The sequence below is a fragment of the Xenopus laevis genome, chromosome 1S, assembly GCF_017654675.1.
Source record: "Xenopus laevis strain J_2021 chromosome 1S, Xenopus_laevis_v10.1, whole genome shotgun sequence".
Lineage (NCBI taxonomy): Eukaryota > Metazoa > Chordata > Amphibia > Anura > Pipidae > Xenopus > Xenopus laevis.
Window position 1 is genome coordinate 83,969,909 of NC_054372.1, and position 24,744 is coordinate 83,994,652.

A 24,744-nucleotide genomic window follows, 5' to 3' on the forward strand; every position below is an offset into this window, starting at 1 on the left:
ATAGTAAAAGCCAAGTCCCACTGAGACTGATTCAGTTACATTAAGTAGGATAAATAACAGCCTGCCAGAAAGTAGTTCCATCCTAAAGTGCAGGCACAAGTCACATGACTGGGGCAGCTGGGAAACTGACAATATGTCTAGCCCCATGTCAGATTTCAAAATTGAATTTTAAAAAAATCTGTTTGCTCTTTTGAGAATTGGATTTATGTGCAGAATTCTGCTGGAACAGCACTATTAACTGATGCATTTAGAAAAAAAAACGTTTTCCCATGACAGTATCCCTTTAATTGCATGTTTACAAACCCCTCCAACTTTTTATAGCAGAAAAAAAATAATTTGCAACAGGTCTTATCATTCTGTAGCATAGACCAATGTTTCAAAATGACCCTTTTGATAAAATTAAAGTGTGGGCCATAAGTAGTTACATGTTACATTTTGTTTATTCCTCACTATTTGAAATGAAATGGTCCTCCTTGTCTGTATAACTGGCTTTTAGGAAGTCCTTTGGTGACTCCGGCAGGGTGAAAACTAACTTTATGTAACAAATTATTTTTATCTGTAGGTTTATTGTACAAATCTGTGGTAAAACAGCCATCAGTATAAGTAACCTATACATCCAAGTAATTTACAGTATGTGGACCAATATTCATTATAAGTTGTATAGTATTGTGGACGCTATTAAGATAGTCACAAAATTCAGAACACAGCTCAGAAGAGCCAGTCCATACCATAAACATAACATTTACATAACGGTACCATACAGTTATGTATTGCTCACATTTTGGATTGTTTAAGATATGTTTATGTTCAAAATGATGCATAAAGATATTTGCATATGCGGGTGCCATATTTACCCCCATACTTGTACTTTGTACCTGAAACTAAATAGTCGAAACCAAAATGGAAATAGTTACTTTTTAAGATCAATCAAGACAATCACACAATCACATACAAAATTAACTTAATGCATCGGGAAATAATGTTTGGTTAGGTATTCTCTACAACATTCAATACTTTAATCTTTAACAGACCCCATCTCATAATACTGACCTAAATGTACAGAGTAGCACAGTGGAGCTCAGGGGCACCATGTTTGGTTGCTATGGTATATTTGGGATTCTCTTTTTTTTCTTTTCTATAATGTACAAAGCTTTGTGTCTCCAACTGCACATGCGCCAAAAGCTGAAGTGTCAGCGCTCACGCCACGTAAATCCTGAAGCAACCAAACAAGGCACCCCTGAGCTCCGCTGTGCTACTCTGCATATTTAGGTCAGAGTTGCTGGATGTAGAACAGTGTTAGGAGGAAGCAGGGAAGGGGCCAGTGGAGAAGGTGAATTGGGGCTTTTAGCTGTAGGGGGGTTTAGTTCGCCTTAAAATGGCTAGAGCTGCTAAATCGCTGAATAACTGTAAAGTGCTCATGCTAATTAATCTACACACTGTAGCCTGTGCAGCTTGCAATTTACTGCCTTAACAATTTGTACTTAATTCTTATTTGAACACAAAAATGGATTTTGAAATCGAATTTAATTTTACTAGGATGTGTCATCTTCGCAGGAGATATTGACAAACTGGTAACTGGACAGCTAAGTGGTAGATAGGAAAGGGGTTTTATTTATAGCAAGAAAGTCAGTGTGCAAAGTACAATCAGCCAATTATTTGCATTTTTCACACTGCCTTTGCGCTGTATTTAAATATTCCCACAAGGATACAGTACTACCTGTATTCAACAGCACCGTATTCATTAGGGGCAAGAAGTACACAGCTTTTACTCCACCCCCCCCAACTTAAGCATCATTAAGACATGCAAGTTATGGGTACACCAACACAACGGTTTACCTTGTACTGGATTATTTTTATATGATCATATTGATATTCACCAGAAGATTGACATCCCTTGACATGTTTTATGGTTGTTTTCCAGCCCAAGGCAAACCTCATTTCCAGTTTGATGATTTTCTGATAATGCTTAAGCTTAGCTTCTCAGAAGTTGCTTAGAACACACCGAAATGTGCACAACTTTGAATGCCTAAAACTCTACTGTTATAGAGATGGTGAACTTTTAAACTGGTACAGTAAGTTCAGTATATTCTAGGATCCAAGAGAGGTGCGTGGGAGGTGGCATGGAGCTACCGTCTAACCTGCCCCCTAATGTGCCATTTATTTGTTGTCAAGGAAGGGAGAGGCACATCATGGCCCTGTCTGGGCTAAACTGTGCTTCCTGATGCTGCTCTGCACAAAGCACTGGATTTTTCAGCCAGTTCTTAGCGCAGAGACCCACAGCTTGGTGAGTACTAAAGGTAAGTAAAAGACCACACAGTGTCTTTTATTGCATCATCCTTTAAAAAGCTATTCAAAATAAAACATCATGAGTGGCATACTGGATCAGTTAATAGCACTCCTGCCTTTCAGCATTTGGGTCCTGTGACTAAGGCTGACATGGTCATGGTGTGCAAGGAATTTGTATTTTTCTTCCTGCGTGATTTCCTCCACCCACAATCCAAAAAATAAAATAAACAGACATAATTTGGCTTCTAATGAAATCACCCCTAGTGTATTGTGTGATTAGGAAATGTGTTGGGGACCTGATATTGTAGGCTCCAGTGGGGTAGGGACTGATGTGAACAATGAGTTCAATGTTAAGTTCTGTATAATTGTCTGCAATATAAGGATAGAAATAATAATAATCTCCATGTAATGTCTTATAAAGACCACACACAATGACAACTAACAGTCACAAGAATACTAAAATCAAGATAAAATATAATCATGCTAATACAATCAGCACCTAACTTCATGACATCCTTACAGATTATGATAAACATATTATGCTGATTGGAGCAACATTCCAGAGGATATATTCTCGAAATAAGATCCTATTTTGAAGTTATTCTGAATTGAGAAAGCCAGTTGGATGACTGGTGAAACGTCTTCAAGGAAAAAAAACACCTTAAGTCCAATTGATTTGACTTATTTCTACAGATATACCATGACCTGGATGAATGAGAATCTTCACAAACATTTAGCAGTAGAAGGTAGTGCTTGCTTAATAGAATATATAGAGTCATTCAAGATGGTTCGGAATGGTGTAGATGGTCAGTAGTATGAAAGGGGAATTCTGCATAATAAAAATTATAATTCTTAGCAACCATTATAAAGTTGTGTTCAGAATGATAGCAGTCAGACATCACTAACCTGTTCAATCACTGCTCTTGGTAGAAATTCCATTTTTATATGGCAGATAATTTCCTAGCAGGTGTAATAGAAAACCACCAGACATGACATGCATTGTATGTAAAGCCTGAATTAAAGCCAATCACTAAAGAAATAACCATTGTTGGCACTGGTAAGGGTGTGGAATCCCTCTGGGTAGAGATTTTGACTGGGCAAAAGGTTACAAAGAGAAGTATCATTGGTGTATGCTATAAAATACCATGTATAAGTGATGAGTATGAAGCCCAGCTACTGTTACAAATAGAAGCAGCTTCACAACTAGGTCAGGTTATTACTATATGTGACTTTAATTATCCAGCAATTGACTGGGATAATGGGGTTGCCAAGACAGCAATAGCTAGTAGGTTTGTAAATATGCTGAATGACAACTTTTTATTCCAGCTGCTTCAAGAACCTGCTAGGAATAACTCTTTAGGATCTTGTAATAACTAATAATACTGAACTCATCTCTAGCATTTGTGTGGGTGATCATTTAGGGAATAGTGATCATAACATGGTCTCCTTTGAGATTTTGTTGCAGAGGCAATTCTATACGGGAGTAACTAAAAGACTAAATTTCAGACGTGCAAACTTTGACAGTATAAGGGCATCTCTGCAACATATTAATTGGGAAATGCTTTTCACAGGGTTAAACACAGAACAAAAATGGGAAGTCTTTAAAATGCTGCTTAATAAATATACTTTTATTTTTTTGCCTAATAACAGAAAACATTTCTAAGCAACTTTGCAATATACATTCATTACACTTTAGTGGTTTTTAAGTCATTCGTATTGCTATTGAAAGCAGTGCTTGCATGTCCATTTCTAGTCGCTGCCTGGTGGCTCTGACTTCTGAAACCATGTAACACAAGCCAAGACCTGTCTTGCTGAAGGAGACTGGCTTTTGCAACACTGTTTAAAAAGTAACTACCACGAATTACGCAAATTCTGTTTTAAATAGCCATTACATTAACAAATAACTTTTAAAGCACTAATATTTAATAAATTCATATTGGAAAGTTGTTTATAATTGTGTTTTCTATTAGGCAAAAAATGTTTGGGTTGACGTGTCCTTTAAAGCAGAAGGAAAGGCTAAAATTAAGTAAGCTTTATTAGAAAGGTCTCTATAAATACACCAGTAACCCCTCAAAATAATGATGCTCTGAGTCCTCAATCAAAAGAAACACCACATTTCTTCCCTTCTATTGTGTACAAATGAGCTTCTGTATCAAGGGCATGGCCTTGAGCATGCTCAGTTTGCTCCTCCCTCCCTGCTGTAAACTGAGCCCAGAGCTATGAGCGAGCAGGAAGTGATGTAAAAATCTGCTTGGCCCTTCACAGTGGAATCCAGACGTATGCTGCATGGTATGAGCTCATGCGGTCAGCATTTGAGGGTGAAGTACAGGTGGTTTCTATAGTCCGTTTTCTCATTCTCACACAGGTTTTAGGGTTTTCTCCCCATAATGAGTTGCAATATGTCCATGAAGGTTGTCATTCATCCAGGTAATGGTATAACTATAGAAATAAGTCAAATCAACTAGACTTAATGTTTTTTTTTTCTTTTTCCTTGAAAACATTTCACTTATCAAACTGGCTTTCTCAATTCAGAATGACCTGTACAAAAATATTTGTGGTTATATACCCTGGATTTTTTTCTCCAATCTACCTAAACTGTTTAGTAAAACCACCATAGGGTCAGAGACCTCATGGAGGTATGGTATTGATTGTATGAGCACGATTGGAGCTATGAGGTATTGTTAATCCATCCAGGGAGAGGTGTTAAAACAGCATTGTATGTGGCAGAGAATAGGTTGCAAGTTGCATAGTACAAAGTGAGACACACAGTGGACTTTATTTGGATATAGTGTTTTGACCCAGCATTAGTCTAGGAACATAAATATCCAGTTGCACAGCACTGACCTGGAACATATAGATTCAACATTACTGCTTTTCGCCTTTTAGGACAGAAAAGTTGGATAGGAATGCAATGCTCAGAACTAAAGCTATGCGAGAGCGGGAAGAACAGAGAGAAATGAAGAAATACAATTACTCTGTACTGAGAATCAGATTGCCAGATGGATACATCATGCAAGGTAAGAATTCTTAGTGCTGCAATATCTTCCATGTTGTGCACCACCTCTCAAATATGAACCATGTTTGCAGGTCTCATAATACATGTGCTAAAGCGAACCGGCACCCAGACATGAAAAGCTGTATAATAAGTCCTTCAAATTAAACATTTTTTTTATAAAAGCATTAATAGCTTTTGTAAACATTTAAAAATCTCAGCCGTCAATCAAATATTGTCTGCCCCTTCTCTATGCCTTAGGCATAGAGGCGGGGCAGCCAATTACTTTCACTTTCCATTCAGCACTTACTAGATGTCACTGTTCTCCACACATTCACCCTCCTTTTTTACCATTTAATTGTGTAACCAGTGAATGGGTATGGATATCAGATCCCCCATTCTGGTGCACAAACAAGATTGTGAGATGATGCAAAGCTTGCTTTAATAAGTGTACACAAAATGGCGCCTGCCTGCTTGCTATAATTAGGATTTTTCAAACCGAAGGAAACAAGATTCAAATAATGTATATAGTGTAATTAAATGTATTTTGCTTGACAAATGCAATAGGATTTGGAATATTATATAATATATATTTTTGGGTGACAGGTCCACTTTAAGAAGCTTGTGATGGCCACGTGCAGAAAGTGGACATTGGAGGGCATAATGCAGACAACAGGCTTCTATTCAGAGAAGACTCTAAACAGACTTCTATTTTGCAGGCATTTTCTATGCACGGGAACGGGTGTCTGATTTGTTTGATTTTGTTCGTGAGCAGCTACAAAATGACTGGCTTCCTTATGAACTTCTAGCTCCAGGGGGTCACAAAGTAGAGGATGAGCAGAGTACATTGATAGAGTGTGGGCTGGTAAGTGCTCTTCTGAGAACAGACTATCACTACATTTAAAATTGGTTCAGCTACACTATACATCTCTCTCCCCTTTGTTAACTACAGAAAAAACTTCTCTTCTACAGGTTCCTTCTGCACTACTGACCTTTCGCTGGGATGCAGCCGTCTTGGCTGATGTGGAGGCTGGGGGAGGGCAGAATTCAGTTAGTGTAATAAAGCCAGAGCTTCTCTTAAAAGTAGAGCAACTCACATAATAAATATCTGTCACACCTGATGTCCAACAAGGATTTTTTGTTTGCAAAGGAAATAGTGCTTGCCTGGAGTGATCAGTCGTCAAGGCATGTTGCCTTTCAGATGCAGGTAGGCATCATTTAGCCAAATTGCACACAGGCTACAGATTCAGCTTCATGTGAAGGCAGTTAAAGTAATTACCAGGATCTGTACCAAAGCAGCTTTTCAGACCGACCAATAATGCACGAAATGGTTTAGTTGTAATTAGGCAATGTATTTTGTAACACATGTATTTCTCCACTGAACTCTATTAATGATCAAGATGGTTTGTTTTGAATAAAAGTAATTTGCATACAAGTGTCTTTTTGTCATAGGTTTAGGGGAGGGGTGAGGAGAATGAGGATAAAGTCTTTAAAGTTATTTATACAGCACAACATGGAGATTCATATCCACTCAGTTTTGCAGGGTCCAGATTTTGTTCTTGCTCCCTGGTCTTAAGTACTTTGCAATATCATGCCTAAAGTCTTACACTTAGCTACAGAATCACGTACTATTTGTATTCATTTGAATTATGCTTTATTAGAGACTAATTGGCAGTCTTCTTACAGTTTGGGTTAAAGGAGTCTTTTTTAATAATTTTGCGGATGAAAGTGCAATCTGTACACAAGTCTAATTTATGATTTCAAACTGCCACAAGTTTTTAAAAATTTTTTATATATAAAAAAAATCTACATACATATACATGCATTGCATAATTTTTATTTTAGTTTTGACAGGAGGCAAGGATAGCAGAATCATTCAGGTTTATCTTGCATTCAATGGTGGAGTCCTCTGCATCTGAAGAGAGAAAAAATTTGTATAAAAACGATATCCTAGCTAAACGTTTTAATCATCCACAGGCACTGATTAAAGGGTGCAATATCAGAACTAGACTGTGTACATAAAGTACAAATTTGAACAGTACTTTCCAAACATTCCATGCAGTGTTAGGGCTCTTACTCACTGGCGTTTTGACCTGCGCTCCCCTGCGTTCCGTTTTTTGGCGTTCAGCCGCAGGGGAGCGCAGGAATAGACGCAAGTCATTATTTCAAATGGGGCTGTACTCACTCAGGCGCATGTAGGCGCCGAACGCAGGTTCAGACGCAACATGCTGCATTTTTCCTGCGTTCGGCGCCTACACGCGCCTGAGTGAGTACAGCCCCATTTGAAATAATGACTTGCGTCTATTCCTGCGCTCCCCTGCGGCTGAACGCCAAAAAACGGAACGCAGGGGAGCGCAGGTCAAAACACCAGTGAGTAAGAGCCCTTAGGCATATCCAACCCATGTTTTAGTGGGCAACTGATATTAAAAAAAACAAAAACACTAGGACAGTCATAAAAGAACACAGTAGTGCCCCTGAGAAGTCTTGTGATCAAATATTTCTTGAACGGCAGCATTCTGGCAGAAAGATCCAATACAAAATGGTTCAGGTATTCACAAGAGTGTGTAATAATGAAAATACACCTCACGCACCCAAAGGTAACTGCGACTGAACAAATCATTTTCCCCCACTAACACACTCCTTCCTATGTCTGTTCACGTTCTTCAAGTAATACAGACACTAAACTGCTCTTCAAAATACTAATGTATGTTAAAAGGTCACAATCATTTTTCGCTAATAGGTCTGCTTCTGTGTTACTTGAAGTACCTACATCTGACTTTTGCCAACCTTATAGTTCTCCATTGTACATTTCTGTGTAGGGGACAACTAGGCTGTCTGAATGTGCTGTATCAAGAGTGCCACTGCTCTCTGTACTTTAGCTTACTTGCCACACAGAAGGGCAAGCGACTTGTTTTTAGAAGTTACACACTAAATGGCAGTGTTGGGGGTTTCCTTAATTAAGAAGGATCTGTAGAATTTTTTGTAGAGAAGTTGTCTAATTCCAGGCAGTGTTAATTCCAAACCAAACGGTTTTCAATATACTGGCACACTGATTTTTAAAGGAATTGTTCAGTGAAAAAATAAAAACCGGGTAAAAAATGTTTACTGGAGTAGCTGATGTCTAATCTAAAAACCAGATCACTACTTCCTGCTTTGCAACTCTATTATTGGTTACCATTCAGTAACTGGGGGGGGGGGCATATGGGTCATAACCATTTGTTTTTGAATCTGACCTGCATGCTGTGAGAGCAAAAACTGTTAAATTGCCTGGCAGTGCAAAATGAAGAGTGAGCTTCTGTTTGCATACTGTTCAGAAATGATTTTGGCCCATTAATGTCAGAATTTCTTAATCCAGTTCTAATAGCTAATAGCTCAAGGACAAAGATTATGTCCTATAATGGCCCAGTGAAAGACCTGATCTTACTCCATCTCTATGTACAACTGCCACCTGACTAAAATGAACAGGGAAGATCAGCTTTGAAGATGGGGCAACTTCCAAAAAGTGTGCAAAGCTGGTCACAGCTAGCGAGCAATATGAGGTCCACACCGGGATGGAGCTCCAAGTTCAAGGGGCTATGCTGGGACTCAAAGCATCCAAGTAATATGTGTCCCAGCTCATTCATTATGCACGTAATGTAATCAGGTGATAGAGAACCCCATCTTACATCACACACATGTGTAAGTTCAAAAGACTAACATGCCTGACCAAACGGCCACTCAGCACAGAGAGATCTTTTACAAATCATGGTTGTGTAGGGCAAAATAAATTTGGGACCTACAATAAGCCTATACAAAGAAAGGAATCTGCCAGCTATTTTGGCCAAACAATATTAGACATGAGTGCATGACTGCCTGAATCACTCTTCAAATACTCCCCCTCCTCCAGCAGAAGCAGCTCTACATGGTATAACATAGTGCCTACGAGCACAGATTAAGTGGCCTTTGTCTTTAAACAAAATAATTTAGCACTGTCCTAAGGAGATGAGCTCTGTGCTTAATTGGTTCAATTAAAATCGTACATGTATAGCCACCCTGACTGGATCTTCCTGGCAATTTATTTCGACCTGGGGGGGGGGGTATTTATCATACATCTATGAACACAAACCATATATTTAATTTTAAAAAATACCTTTAGCTTGTTGGTCCTCTATAATCATACAGTCATCATCATCCTCTTCTTCTTCAGTGTCAGCCTGGAAGCCATCCATATCTGTATTTACAGCCTAAATGTCAGAAAACAGTTAAGAGATATATGGAACAAAGCTAGGGATACAAGAATTTCATATTCATAAAAGCACACTTTTTTTTATTAATTTTATCTATGTTCACACCCAAAGTAGCATCTCAATTATTGGGTTTAAAGGGGAACTAAAGTCTAAAATAGAATAATGCTAGAAATGCTGCATTTTGTACAAATATGAACACCAGAAACAAATGATTCATGTTTTCAAAGTTGGCCTGAGGGCTATGTCAAACATCTTTGCAAGACCAAGACTACGCACATGCTCAGTGTGGTCTGGGCTTCAGTTGGGAGGTTAAATTTAGGGATAGTCAAATTATCAAAACATCACAAATCAATACACAAGAGTAGTTGGCCCGAAAATGCTTCCTTTTTTCCGGGCGATTTCCAAAAAGCCGCTCTCAGGCCTAAATTGTGGCTGTCAATTCAACTACAGGAAGCAACGGATTACAGCAAATCCATTTCTCTTCCCCTAATTAAAATCCACAGGCAGAGAGAAGACATTAAAATGCAAAGTGTGCTCTTTCCATAAACCCAAGGGCAGACTGAGCGACTGCTACTCTCAGCCTGCATATTCTTTTTCAGACTGAGAGAAGCAGATGCCTTCAGAGTCCCATCTCCATACAAAAGATGGCCATGGGTACAGTAATTGTGATACCGAGTATAGCACAAGGGCTACATGTATGCTCCTCAACATAAATTGTGAATTACAAAGATGTTAACTTGATAACATGACATTGTATTTTATCTGGTCATCTCACCGTTTCAAGGTCCCTTGCTCTTTTCATAAACTTTGTGATAGGCATGCTCCCTGCAGACTTCCTCTTGCCAGACAAAGGCAGGGATTGTAATGATCCTCCATTTGCACCATTATTTTCCTTGGATACAGAGTTAACTTGAGTGATGTAAGTCCACTGGCAAGGTACAGGAAGATTGTCTTGTTGAAGGCCCTTTAAGACATCAGAATGCACATACCAACACATACGGTGCTCTGGGCGCTTTTCATACACAGAGTTTTCGGAGATTAATCGTTTCAAGCGAGCTTTAGAAGGGACTATAATATTGCTAGGCGTTTGTGGTGTGGAGTTGGGGCTGGTGGACTCAATGTCTGTAGCATGACTTGCATTATCCTCCAAGAATAAACCCCGGCGACAGCACTCCTGAAATTCTTGTATTATTATCTTACTTCCATTGACATTCCCATGAAGTAGAGGTACGAGTTTGGAGAGTACTGAAGAGACAACGGCATTTAAGTGTAAGTCAGGCCAAGTAAAGGCAGATTCTTTCATGCACTTCTATAATTTTCAAACAAATGGCATTATCAGTCCCTACAGACAACTGTAGTATAGATTAATATCAAATAAAACTAGTCTGGTACCCCTGGAGGATGTTTATATAAAAAAAAAAACCAAAAAAAAAAAAACCTTCCACAGGTCCTAAACAGTACAGTTTTATAATCTATATTGGAAAATCAAAATCAAGTGTACATCATACTTTGCCTGTCCTTAATTTTTTGGGCAGAACTGATATCTTGTGTAAGCTCTTCCTCAACTGCAGGTGACTCCAGAATACAGGCAGAAAACTTTTGCAGCAGTCTGATCTCTGAAGCTTTACTGTCGCACCACACACAACCAATCACTACAGGCTGCAGTACACGGATCTTCTTGCTGTTTGATTGCAAGTCATCCCACTCTTTTGCCTTTAGCTTTTGTCTAACTTTTTGGTTCTCTGGGTCTGTACATTCCTGAGAGAGAGAGAACACACAAAAGTCTAAATACAACCAGAATAAAAATACATTAACTTTTGTGTGATGGTAGTTCTAATGAGAAAGTCACTGGACTTTTATTCAAGTCTTATTAGAAATTTTTCATGCACATACGTCACATTAATTTTTTTTTTATATATAATTACAACACATGGGTAGGAAGGAATACATAAAACTTTATACAGATAACAGATGTTACTGTGCATTTGTTTGCAGTTCTGTTTACGTGTTCTTACTACAATTCATAAGCATACATTTAATAGGTGTGCATCTATAAGGGTTTCCCCCCTCATTTCGATCTTTATATTTTTAATTTCATCCTTGTGTTACGTCTTACATTATAGTTACAGTATCTTTCTGCTCTCCTAAGATAGAAGCCTACATTTTTAATACAATATTGTTCAACACAGAATATCTTAACACATTTAACCCACTGATCCCATTTAACACAGAAAATTGTGTCACAACATCCCGTCTAATTAAAGAGTTCACCATTTGTGAACAATGGTCCTTTGATATGCTAATGAAAAGGTTAATTGCATTAAAGGGGACCCTGTCATCCGAAAAAATTACTACACATCCATGTTAGTCGAGCAAAATAAACTTTAATTACACTATATAAATTTAAATACAGTTTCCTTTGGTCTGGGAATTCATAATTATAGCAAGCAGGCAGGAGCCATGTTGTAGACACATATGTGTGTGTATTTTATATATCTCAACAGCATACCATGAATAGCAAGATATATTGCAGATGCAACAAAACTATTCTATGTTAAGTATATATTAAACTTTTTTTTTCACATTTTCTCTTAAGTACAACATCAAAAAGGCTTCTAGTTAACTAATATTTTATCTGAAATCAGTCACAAATCATTACCTCATCAGATACCCCTTCATCATTAGATAAGTACCCATGAGGAACAAAGAAACCATCATCATCTTCGTCTTCTTCTTCTTTGGGATCATCGTCCTCATTCTCCTACACAAACGAAATATAGAAGACAATGAATAAACAGCTGCTTAATTGAAAACAGGATATTGAAAGAGACACATTTATGAGCATGGTTTTCTATTCAGATCTATGGTCACTGTGTAAAGTGTTATATGTTAACATTTCCAAAAGAGAGAAAGAAAAAAAAAATAACTTTAAAAACACACACATTACCAAATACTGGACCATTCAAGGAGAATACGGTTTGAAAGGGCCCCTGCTACATGGATCATAATAATTAACATGCTTCCTCTTACCCCCTCACTGTGTGACAGAGACTCCCCTGGCTCTTCCTCTTCCCACTCTTCATCACTGTCCACTTCATAGTCGAGCATGTCCTTTTAAGATCAAAAAATTTTATTTTTTTCTAAAGACAGTCCATAATAGATTTAAAGCAGCCTACCTTAAGTATTTGGATTTCACTGTTTGCAATGTGTAAACCAAACACAGAGGCAGAATCAATATAATATTACCCATGACATAACATATGGCTTATGTGCTACAACTATATTTAATGAAACGCAACAGGATAAAAAAAAAATGAAGTGAGCCAATTCTTCTGTTACTATCATTTTGTTTAGACTTTAGTGTACTTACTGTGTCCTGAGCCCATGGCTTACGTGGGTTGATTACCCTGCTTCTTTTATTGCTTGTGCCCCAGTAGGCAGGCCGGTGATTCTCACAAAACTGCAGCAATTTCATTCTCCCAAACTTTTTGCGTTCTGGCACACCGATGTCTTTTATGTGCTCTTCAAGCACCATGTTCGAACCTAGTACAGGATCCGTCTCTCCCAGTACCTGTACATCATCCACCTCAACGCTAGAAATACCACCACAAAAATAAATAAAATGTTTTTATAAATAAAAATAAACCAATGCACCTAAAGGGACAATACACCAACCTAATAGTGGGACTTGTATTCTACTGAGCATTTATAATTCTAAAAAAATAAACTAGGCATCAGTATAAATTGCTCCATATGAATGCTGCAAAACAGACTAAAAGAGCATGTATTTAAAGAGATAGTGTACACCTAATATGATTGATAGATATATTTATAGATATTTTCTTTTTATGGTTGGGACCCATTGATGAATTAATTGAGTTTGTGGAACAATTGAAAATTAAAAATGAATTTCAGCAAAGACAGAGAATTTCCTTGATGTGACAATTTACAAAAGTGATGGCAGGTTACAGACATGTATATTCACCAAATCCACTGACAGGAATACCATATTGCACTATGGCAGTCATCATCCCAGACACCTCGGAGACAAATCGTTCAGACAGACGCCGATCAGGAGAGATTTATTACACTAGTCAATACAGTTTAAAGAGTGCTAAGGTGAAACAGATTGTGCTTAAGCATTGGGACGTAGTGTACACGGATGAACAACTGATAGGGAAAATAGGCAAGAAACCCAAATTTAGCTACTCACGCTCAAGGAATTTAAAAGAGCAATTGAGTCCCTCGGATCCTAGGGACAAATATGACAAGAGACAGGATAGGTTGGGCCCTATTACACGGCCGGGAGTCCACAAATGTAAGGGTTGTGTGACGTGTGGTACCCTTATTTTAGGAATTCACTTCACACACCCGTACACGGGTAAAAAATATGCAGTGAGACAGAGGATGGTGGTGTACATAATAAAGTGCCCATGTGGGTTGCTTTATTGTGGCAAAACAATTAGACCATTGAAGGAAAGAATAGCTATGCACAGGTCGAGTATAAGGGCAGTATTAGACCCAAACAGAGCCAAAAATAGAAACAAAAGCGAGGGGAAGCAAGACATAGCCCAGCAGCCGGTCGCTAAACATTGGGCTGAGGCCAAACACGATGCCTCTTCGTTTAGGTGTATCCCTATTGAACAAGTCAGAGCACATACGAGGGGAGGCAACATGGAAAAGTTGCTGTTAAAAAGAGAAGCGTTCTGGATTTACGAGTTAAATTGTATGATCCCTTATGGTATGAATGGGCAAGTAAACTTAAGTTGCTTTTTAAACTGAAAAAATAAGAGAGGGATATATATATAAGTTAGCAAACAATCGAATCTTGTTTCTCAGTAGCTGTTACAGTGTATAATTTGAACTTTGCGATTTTGTATCTATTTTTTTAGGATTGGTCACAATTGGATGTTATGGACACTAACTTGAACCTTTTTGAAAAAAAAAACAAAACACTGGTTACATCTTGTGGATGTTTTAATGTATTACGAGTTTATACCTTTTAATCACGACACGGACACAATTTCATCAAAAAAGTATTTAATATTTAACATTTATCCATGTATTTATATTTTTATTGAAAATTTTAAACACAGATGTACAAATGTTTGATATATGAATGGCAAATCTGTTATGGCCATGTTTTACTACAAATAATTGCCTGCTATTGGTCAGGAGAAATTAAATTGAACACATGATTTATATTGAAGTGTTAATCACCAGAGAGCACTGATTGGTTTAGAATTAAGCACTATGTTATTTATTGTGAGTTTTTTTGGTGTTTGTATTTTCCTTGAAAAAGGTCCCAATCGGGACAGAAACGTCGGGCACAGACACAATGTAATAATAAAGAAATTGGCTTTTATAACAGGGAGTGCTGGTCTCAGAATAATTGGTAGATAGATAGATAGATAGACACACACACATGAAAGCACTCACGGCAAATCCGCAGAAGGCGATCTTGTAAGGCCCTTTATTATGTTAATCAAATCACCAGATATCTCTGCTTACTACATCCTGTTTGCAACTTGTATCCCAAATACTTGCAGATACACATTGGGTCATAGCCCTACATTGGTTGGTTCCCTCCCTTCCTATCTTACATATATTTACTTAAATTTATGCCTATGCACTAGTGATCAGCCCTCTTGGAGGACAAACTTGATCTCAATACATGCATATGTTCACAAGTGCCATAGGAATGATAATGTCGCTGTGATCAAACTACGCACTGACTTAATTTAATTTTTATCTTTATTATATTATTTCTGTACTTCTCAATTGCTTTTTTATGTACCTTTATGATTTTATTCACTTGTTGATATATGCTTTTAATTATCACACAAAAAAAATGTGGGGTCATATTGTCATAACTATGTATGCAATTTAATTACTGCATATGAAGACTTGGCTGGAGGAGAGCCGATTACCTAAAAGAAATAAATTTTCCACAAAAAAAAAAAAACACAAACATTTTACATATTTAACCCTTTAAGTGCCAAGAACGTAGCTCCTACGTTCTTTTAAAAAAGGCTTTAAGTGCCAAGAACGTAGGAGCTACGTTCTTTACTAAGTCAGCGCTCCCTCTGCACGCGCAGCAAAAACAGCGTGCAGAGAGGAGCGATCAGCGCCACAACCCCCTAGGCAACGAGCTTACCTGCAGCAGATCGCCGATCCTCGCCGACACCCTTCTCCAGGAGCGACACAGACGCAGCAACAGCTTCCTTGTCGCAGGACCCGGACCTCACGTGTTCCAGCGCCGCCCACGCACTTCCTGCTGCTCTGACTCATCGATCCTGGACCCTACAGCTCTGAAAAGGACCCCCTTCATCTAGATTCGGTAAGTGCCCCCTTTTTTTTACTTATTTAGTACATTTACAAGCATTTATATGTACACAATGCACATATTAGTAAAAGTAGTTTTTTTTTTTTTTTTTTCTGACTTTTCTGATTTTTTTGATTTTTCACACTTTGGCACTTATTTACACACTCACATACACATATGCACAAATGTATACACTTTTTAGAGCTGTAAATCCATGCATACACAAACACACACTTATAGGGGTTTTTTGTACTTTTTTTTTTTTTTTAGCTCTTCATTTTCAAGTTTCCCTCTTGTTATTTCCCCAAAAAACGTTAGATTTCATAGCATGACTACTGGATCAAGCATTCTGACCACTAACCACGCTGTCATTTTGTTATTTCGTTGATTTTCCTAATTGTATTTGATTTTTTGTGATATATAATTGCAGTTTTATGCTTGCATTGTTTTTCCTTGTGTCATTTTTTAGCATCGCTTACACTTTGATCATTTGGGGTAGAAACACATTTTTAGCAATTCTGTGTTCGTCAGAATGTGTACTTTCCAAAAATATATGGTTTTGGGGGGTCTTTGTACTGTTAGGGGGTCTTACGGCACATTATATGCAGTCAGTATGCTATGTTCACAGAAGGTGAATTGACAGCCGAGAAAATTCTTATGCACTATTTTCATTTGGGGTCCGCACGTGCCCACCTGCTTTGGTATATCTATGCATAATGGGCATCAAACTGTTCAGTAGACCCTTGGCGTCAATATTTATGGTGTTTTCTAATTGTATGTAAGAAATTGGGTGAGATAAATGCGACCAACTGCAATATTTTTAGGCGATTTTCAGAAATATCATAAAAACTGCTGCCTTTAGCGTTGCTTTGCAGTATGTACGTTTGGAGTAGAAAGACAGTTTTAGCAAATTTTTATTCGGCAGAATGTGTACTTTCCAAAAATATATGGTTTTGGGGGGTCTTTGTACTGTTAGGGGGTCTTACGGCACATTATATGCAGTCAGTGTGCTATGTTCACAGAAGGCGAATTGACAGCCGAGAAAATTCTTATGCACTGTTTTCATTTGGGGTCCGCACGTGCCCACCTGCTTTGGTATATCTATGCATATTGGGCATCATACTGTTCAGTAGACCCTTGGCGTCAATATTTATGGTGTTTTCTAATTGTATGTAAGAAATTGGGTGAGATAAATGCGACCAACTGCAATATTTTTAGGCGATTTTCAGAAATATCATAAAAACTGCTGCCTTTAGCGTTGCTTTGCAGTATGTACGTTTGGAGTAGAAAGACAGTTTTAGCTAATTTTTATTCGGCACAATGTGTACTTTCCAAAAATATATGGTTTTGGGGGGTCTTTGTACTGTTAGGGGGTCTTACGGCACATTATATGCAGTCAGTGTGCTATGTTCACAGAAGGCGAATTGACAGCCGAGAAAATTCTTATGCACTGTTTTCATTTGGGGTCCGCACGTGCCCACCTGCTTTGGTATATCTATGCATATTGGGCATCATACTGTTCAGTAGACCCTTGACATCAATATTTAGGGTGTTTTCCATTTGTATGTAAGAAATTGGGTGAGATAAGTGCGACCAACTGCAATATTTTTAGGCGATTTTCAGAAATATAAAAACTGTTGCCTTTAGCGTTGCTTTGCAGTATGTACGTTTGGAGTAGAAAGACAGTTTTAGCTAATTTTTATTCGGCAGAATGTGTACTTTCCAAAAATATATGGTTTTGGGGGGTCTTTGTACTGTTAGGGGGTCTTACGGCACATTATATGCAGTCAGTGTGCTATGTTCACAGAAGGCGAATTGACAGCCGAGAAAATTCTTATGCACTGTTTTCATTTGGGGTCCGCACGTGCCCACCTGCTTTGGTATATCTATGCATATTGGGCATCATACTGTTCAGTAGACCCTTGACATCAATATTTAGGGTGTTTTCCATTTGTATGTAAGAAATTGGGTGAGATAAGTGCGACCAACTGCAATATTTTTAGGCGATTTTCAGAAATATCATAAAAACCACTGCATTTAGCATTGCTTTGCAGTATGTACGTTTGGAGTAGAAAGACAGTTTTAGCAAATTTTTATTCGGTAGAATGTGTACTTTCCAAAAATATATGGTTTTCTGGGGTGAACGTAATTTTTTGTACCTTTGCCTGTCACAAAATCCTGTATATGTGCTGATTTTGCAGTATCTGGAATTACAGAACTCGTACGGGGTGTCTTCTTTCTGGGGCCCCTATATGCCACATACTTAGGTGTACCTATGCATATTGGGTATCATACTGTTCAGCAGACCCAGACTTTCAAGTTTAGGGAGTTTTATCTTGGTATATAATGATATGTAGGAGATACAATGCTTTAGAGTTGGAGTATTGAGGGGATTTTTGTATATGTCATAAAAACTGAGAAATGTAGGAAAGCTTTGCTGCTTGGTAATTTGGAGTAGAAAGACATGCATACCCATTTTAGATTCGTCAGAATGTGTACTTTCCAAAAGTATATGGTTTTCTGGGGTGAACATGCATTTTTGTACTTTTGCCCCTCATAAAATGCTGTAAATGTGCTGATTTTGCAGTATTTGGAATTACAGAACTGTCTTCGTTCTGGGACCCCTATACGCTACATACTTAGGTGTACTTATGCATATTGGGCATCAAACTATTCAGCGGACCCTGGCTTTCATATTTAGTGTGTTTTATATTGGTATATAATGATATGTGGGAGATACGATGCTTCAGAGTTGCAATATTGAGATGATTTTTGGTAATGTCATAAAAATTGGCAAATGTAGGAGCGCTTTACGGCTTGGTACTTTGGAGTAGAAAGACATGCATACCCATATTAGATTCGTCAGAATGTGTACTTTCCAAAAATATATGGTTTTCTGGGGTGAACATGCATTTTTGCCCCTTGAGAAATGCTGTAAATGTGCTGATTTTGCAGTATTTGGAATTCCAGAACTGATAACTCATATGGGGTGTCTTCGTTTTGGGGCCCCGATACGCCACATACTTATGTGTACCTATGCATATTGGGCATCAAACTGTTCAGCGAACCCTGGGCTTTCATATTTAGTGTGTTTTATCTTGGTATATAATGATATGTGGGAGATACGATGCTTCAGAGTTGCAATATTGAGATGATTTTCGGTAATGTCATAAAAATTGGCAAATGTAGGAGCGCTTTACGGCTTGGTACTTTGGAGTAGAAAGACATGCATACCCATATTAGATTCGTCAGAATGTGTACTTTCCAAAAATATATGGTTTTCTGGGGTGAACATGCATTTTTGTATTTTTGCCCCTTGAGAAATGCTGTAAATGTGCTGATTTTGCAGTATTTGGAATTCCAGAACTGATAACTCATATGGGGTGTCTTCGTTCTGGGGCCCCTATACGCCACATACTTAGGTGTACCTATGCATATTGGGCATCAAACTGTTCAGCGAACCCTGGGCTTTCATATTTAGTGTGTTTTATCTTGGTATATAATGATATGTGGGAGATACGATGCTTCAGAGTTGCAATATTGAGATGATTTTCGGTAATGTCATAAAAATTGGCAAATGTAGGAGCGCTTTATGGCTTGGTACTTTGGAGTAGAAAGACATGCATACCCATATTAGATTCGTCAGAATGTGTACTTTCCAAAAATATATGGTTTTCTGGGGTGAACATGCATTTTTGTACTTTTGCCCCTTGAGAAATGCTGTAAATGTGCTGATTTTGCAGTATTTGGAATTCCAGAACTGATAACTCATATGGGGTGTCTTCGTTTTGGGGCCCCTATACGCCACATACTTAGGTGTACCTATGCATATTGGGCATCAAACTGTTCAGCGAACCCTGGGCTTTCATATTTAGGGTGTTGTATCTTGGTATATAATGATATGTGGTAGATACGATGCTGTAGACTGGACACTTTGAGGTAATTTTTCAAAAATGTAACACATTTTTATAAAAACTGCTAACTTTAGGAAAGAATTGCAACTTGGTAGTTTGGAGTACAAATATATATTTACCCATTTTGAACTCGTTAGAATCTGTTCTTTCTAATAAGGGGTAGTTTTTTAGGGTAAACCTACTGTTAGTGGAATGTTTGGTCTTGAAATCAGATGTATGCAGTTTTGTAGAGCAGTGCTTTGGAAATTTGGTAGTTTACTGCTTCGAAGTTTTTGATCTATAGAAGTAAGAAATCTCCATAAAACTATATATATTTGGTATTGGCGCGTTCAGGAGACACAGAACTTTCCAAATCTGCCATGTTCTCATGCATAAAATAAATTATGCTTCTGATATATGTGTTTTTATCATGTGAAACTGTTTTTTTTTTTTTTTTTTATACATTTAGAACCCCATATCTTTTTACTGGAGTGGAATGACAACAAAATACTAGCATATTTTGAAAGCTTAGGTTGTCCTGAGAAAAACGATACCTTGTTTTCATGGGTAAACTAAAAGACCCCCCCAGGCAAGTCCCCTAAAGTGAAAGAGCAAAAAATGTTCAAAAACGGTCTGGCAATAGAAGTTTCAACTAGGCCAAATTGGCTGGCAGCGAAAGGGTTAATATTTTGGGGTGATATTCTTTTATTATGAAAGGAAATCTGTTTCCCCATTCGCAGTGGACATTAATTGGCAGTGTGCAACTCTGTAACCACAAAATAAGGAATAGGAGTATTAGATCTTCATTATGCTTCAAGGGGCAGTACACTTTTAGAATGCTATAGGATGGCTAATTCTAAACTACTATTTTAATTGGTACTGTATTTATTATTTAAATAATAAATACAGTTTACTTCTTCTGACTGTCCAGCTTTCAAATGGCGGTTAATGACACCTTCTAAAAAAATGCTCTATAAGGCTACAAATGTCATTGCTACTTTTTATTACTCATCTTACTATGCAGACCCTCTCCTATTCATTTTAGTCTCTTATTAAAATCAATACATGTGCTAGGATAATTTAGAACTTAGCAATCAAATTACTGCAATTGCAAACTGGAGAGCAGCTGAATAAAAAGCTAAATCAAAAACCACAAATAAAAAGTGAAAACCAATTGCAAATTGTCTCAGTAAATAACGGTCTACATCATACTAAAAAGGAGATTTAGTGTACTCACCATTAAATTCACTTGGGGGGACGGGGACATAGGGACCTTGGGGTATAGCTGGTGCAACTAGGAGGACACAAAAATATAACAAATAGAACTAGCTCCTCCCTCCCTGACTATAACCCCCAGAGGCCAGTTCAGTTTATACCAAAGAAGTCAGAAAATTTAAATATAACTAACTTAATAACTATGTTGATTAGATTACATTAACCACGTTTGATTGAAGTGATGACCCCTCTCCGGGAAGGGAAGTCCAGTGTCCCCCAAGCGACTGAAGAGAAAGATTTAACGGGGAGTACACTAAATCTCCTTTTCTCCTTTGTCTGCTTGGGGGAAAGAGGGACCGTGGGAACGTACCAAAGCTGTCCCCTGCAGTGGGTGGGAAGGATAGGCCTTCGTGGATGTGACCACCGCAGCTTGAAGAACCTTCCTACTGAAGCGCGTATCAGAAGCTGCAAAAGGTGTTGCAAATGAGTGGATAGAAGAGGAAAAGTGTTGTTCTTCGAATTGTCGGAAGCAGTGGCTTTCGTTTCCAGGCACATAGTATGTTCCATTGTAATTCCCTGAGTTGGTACTGAGCAAAGGGAACTGCTTTTATAGTGGATGCCATGACTCCCAGGACCTTCATATAAAACTTGGCTGTGTGCTCTGGCTTCTTCAGCAGAGACTTGATTAAGGATTGTAGATGGGAGTATATTCTTGTGAGGCAGCGATACCTTCTGTGTTGAAGTGCATCCTGAATAAAATTGTCGATTGATTTCGAATCAAGCAAGACTTGTTCCCGTTGAGACACCATCCCAGGTCTTGTAGGATGGACATTGTGAGACGCAGAGCCTGTTGGGCCTCTGCGGCCTTGATCAAAAGGTCGTCCAGGTACAGGGTAATAGAGATGCCCCAGTTGCGAATTACTTCTGTGGCTGCTGCCATAATTTTTGTGAACACACAGGGCACTGAAGTGAGGCAGAATTGGTAGTAATAGTTTTGTAAGGCAAATTTAAAAATTTCTGATCTGGAAGGAAAATGGGAACGTGCAGACTGGCGTCCTTTATGTCAAGGTACACCAGGAATTCACCCGGAGACATTGCTGCGATAACTAAGTGAAGTGACTCCATTTTGAACTTGAGTGGCCGGATGAACTTGGTCAGTTCTTTTAGGTCTAGGACCGGTCTTAGCGATCCGTTCTTTTTGGGAACAGGTTTGAATAGTAGCCCCTGAAGTGTTCCCCAGCTGGGACTGGGGCAATCACTTCTGCTTGGCGTAGATTACACTCTGAAATGTTATGCATTTGGTTGATTACTGTGGGAACCTGGACATGAAGAAGCATCGAGGAGGGATGGACGCAAATTCCAGGTGGTAGCCAAGTGACACGACTTCGTGAACCCAGGCATCTTGAGCGAGTGTTATCCAGGAGTTTGTAAAGTGGCCTAATCTTCCCTTATGGGCCCGTGGGTATGGGTAGACCATCATGCTGATGTGGGTTTGTCTGTGGTCTTGGAGAAGGGTTTGCGACCTTGCCAGGAAACCCTGGCTTTTCCTCCCCATAGGCCTCTTCCCGATGTTGAATGCCGTGGGGGAAAACTTTGGTGTTTTTGTTTTGTGGTCCCGAAAAAAAAACAAAAAAAAACAACTTTCCTCTGCGAAAGGAAGGGTCTTTGGTTGTGGAAGCAAGGTGCTTTGACCTCCTGTAGCTTGACTGAGAAGTTCATCAATGTCAGGGCCCAGACTTCCCTTGAAGGGAATAGATGTCAAGGATTTCTTGGAAGAAAAATCTGCAGACCAACGTTTGAGCCACAGTGAACAGCGAGCAGCCACCACTAGTGCCGATGTACAGCTTATCACTTGGGCGGCATCCAGCAATGCTTCGCAGATGTCGTTTGTGTCTTTAATTTGTGATGCCCACTGTGCGTGGTGTGCCAGCCTGGATTGTGTTGAGTAGCGACTCTGACCAGGATTGTATCGCTCTGCTAACCCATGCCGTGGCCAGAGGCTGAGAAAATGGAGGGAAGTAAACAGTTTATTATCCATGGGGTCCTTAAAAGATGAGGCGTCTGGAACTGGCAGGGCTGTGTTCTTAGATAGGTGGGACACTGGTGCATCCACTGAGAGTGGGGTGGACCACTTTACTGTAGTCTCAGACAAGAACAGATAAAGTTTCAAAAACTAACCATTCCTGTTGAATAATGATGTCAAGCTGTGTGAGAGAAGGAAATACTGGAGATGCTTTGCTATGGCTCTTGAAAAGAGCTGGATGATGCCGTATGGTGTCTATGATAGATAGAATCAGTGAGTCTATTGCCTCTGAGGAATGTGAAATGGGTTCCTCTTCCTCCTCCTCGCCAAGGGAATTGGGTGACTGATTTCTGAGGTGTCCGTCACTTTCAACTTCAGATGGGGATGGGGCCCTCCTTTCACATGTTTTGCCCTTTGGGTTATCTAGTCTGGATAGGAGCTTATCCAGTGATTGTGCCAATTTAGGAATCCCTGTTGCTAGTAGAGATGCCCACTCAGAACGACTTGTGCATCTGCGGGTACTGTATCAGTGGATGTTGACACTATACTGACCTGAAAGGACCGCGACACCTGAGGAGGAGCAGGTCTTGGGAGCTCCAAAGCCATAGCCATTGGCTTACAACCAGTACAAATGGGGTCTTTGTGCCCATTGGGCAAGCATTTGCGGCATTTGCACACGCCAAATACGTTATGGATGTTGAAGATGTTACCTTGGCGAAGGGGCCATCGCTGGGAGTTTCAGACATGTTTGTCCTTTGGGTCAATGAGGCCTGTGGAAATATAGCTTTGCTCTCCAGATAGTTAACCCTGCATGAGCTCGTCTGAACAGAGGGTGGAGGTAGCTGGAGGAGCGGGTATATAAACTAGCTGTATGAGCTAGATGGGCGAGACCGCAGCCGAGCTCCATTCATGTAGCACTGCTTTTTGGCGCCAATTCCACGGTCTATCGGGTGCTGGGTGTGCGCGTCTCATTCACTGATGCGCTTCCAGTAGACAGTGTGGTGCTGGGCAGTGCGCAAGAAAGATACAACGCCCGTTGAATACACCAAGCAGGAAGTGTTCCCGCTGCTCCTCCAGTCTGTCATAGTGAGGAAGAAAGTCCCGACTCTTTGCCCTGGCAACCGCACCTAATGAAGTGTGGTGCTGTGACTAGGCACTGGCGCTCAGCCCCTGTAGAGCAAGTTTCCCGTTCCCCTGCCTAAGTCCCTGACTACGCATACAGCAGAGGGACAGCCCTGGGGGGGGGGGGGGCAGTCGAGTTCTAGAGGGAGACAGACACTCACCTAGTGCAAGACGCCGCTCCCTCAATGCTGTAAGGTCAGCCAGGTTTCCTCCTGTGAATGGAATGGAGACGTTAAGAGGCTGGTTGGTCCTCGTAAGTCACACAACTGACCCCAGAAGCCCAGGGTGGGAGATGACAATAGCAACCTCCTACTCAGTGTAGGGGGTTATGAACATCTCCTGGTGTCAGAAAGATACTGACTGTAAAGCACTTAAACAGAAGTACGTCCTTCCTCCTGAGGACACAAAAAAAAAAAAAAACTGAACTGGGCTTTGCCTGCTGGGGGGCATAGACAGCGATGGAGGAGCTAGTTCTATTTGTTATATCGTTGTGTCCTCCTCACAGCTGCACCAGCTATACCCCAAGGTCCCTGTGTCCCCCAAGCAGACAATGGAGAAAGTTCATTTAAAGTCGAGCAAACCCTTAAAGGGAAACTAAAGTTTAAAAAAAATGACAAACATGGCTTGGGGTTCTGTACCAACCCAAGGCACCCACAGTGAAG

The 24,744-nt window shown here is 39.4% G+C and overlaps 2 protein-coding genes across 3 annotated transcripts in view; one reads left to right on the forward strand and one right to left on the reverse strand.

The window, feature by feature from the left end:
* The window catches only part of ubxn6.S (UBX domain protein 6 S homeolog), a 28,036-nt gene extending 21,326 nt beyond the window's left edge, over positions 1-6,710 (forward strand). For both annotated transcript variants that reach the window (XM_018243532.2, XM_018243533.2), the window contains 3 exons: positions 5,173-5,303; positions 5,998-6,143; positions 6,251-6,710. In XM_018243532.2, coding sequence (XP_018099021.1) covers positions 5,173-5,303; positions 5,998-6,143; positions 6,251-6,379 — 406 coding nt within the window. In that variant the 3' untranslated portion in view covers positions 6,380-6,710. The remainder of the gene's footprint in view (positions 1-5,172; positions 5,304-5,997; positions 6,144-6,250) is intronic.
* Positions 6,711-6,964: 254 nt separating this feature from the next.
* The window catches only part of chaf1a.S (chromatin assembly factor 1 subunit A S homeolog), a 46,454-nt gene continuing 28,674 nt past the window's right edge, over positions 6,965-24,744 (reverse strand). The window contains 7 exon segments of the mRNA NM_001095620.1: positions 6,965-7,193; positions 9,408-9,501; positions 10,280-10,749; positions 11,013-11,262; positions 12,164-12,265; positions 12,535-12,615; positions 12,875-13,097. Of these exon segments, the coding sequence (NP_001089089.1) occupies positions 7,120-7,193; positions 9,408-9,501; positions 10,280-10,749; positions 11,013-11,262; positions 12,164-12,265; positions 12,535-12,615; positions 12,875-13,097 (1,294 nt within the window). The 3' untranslated portion in view covers positions 6,965-7,119.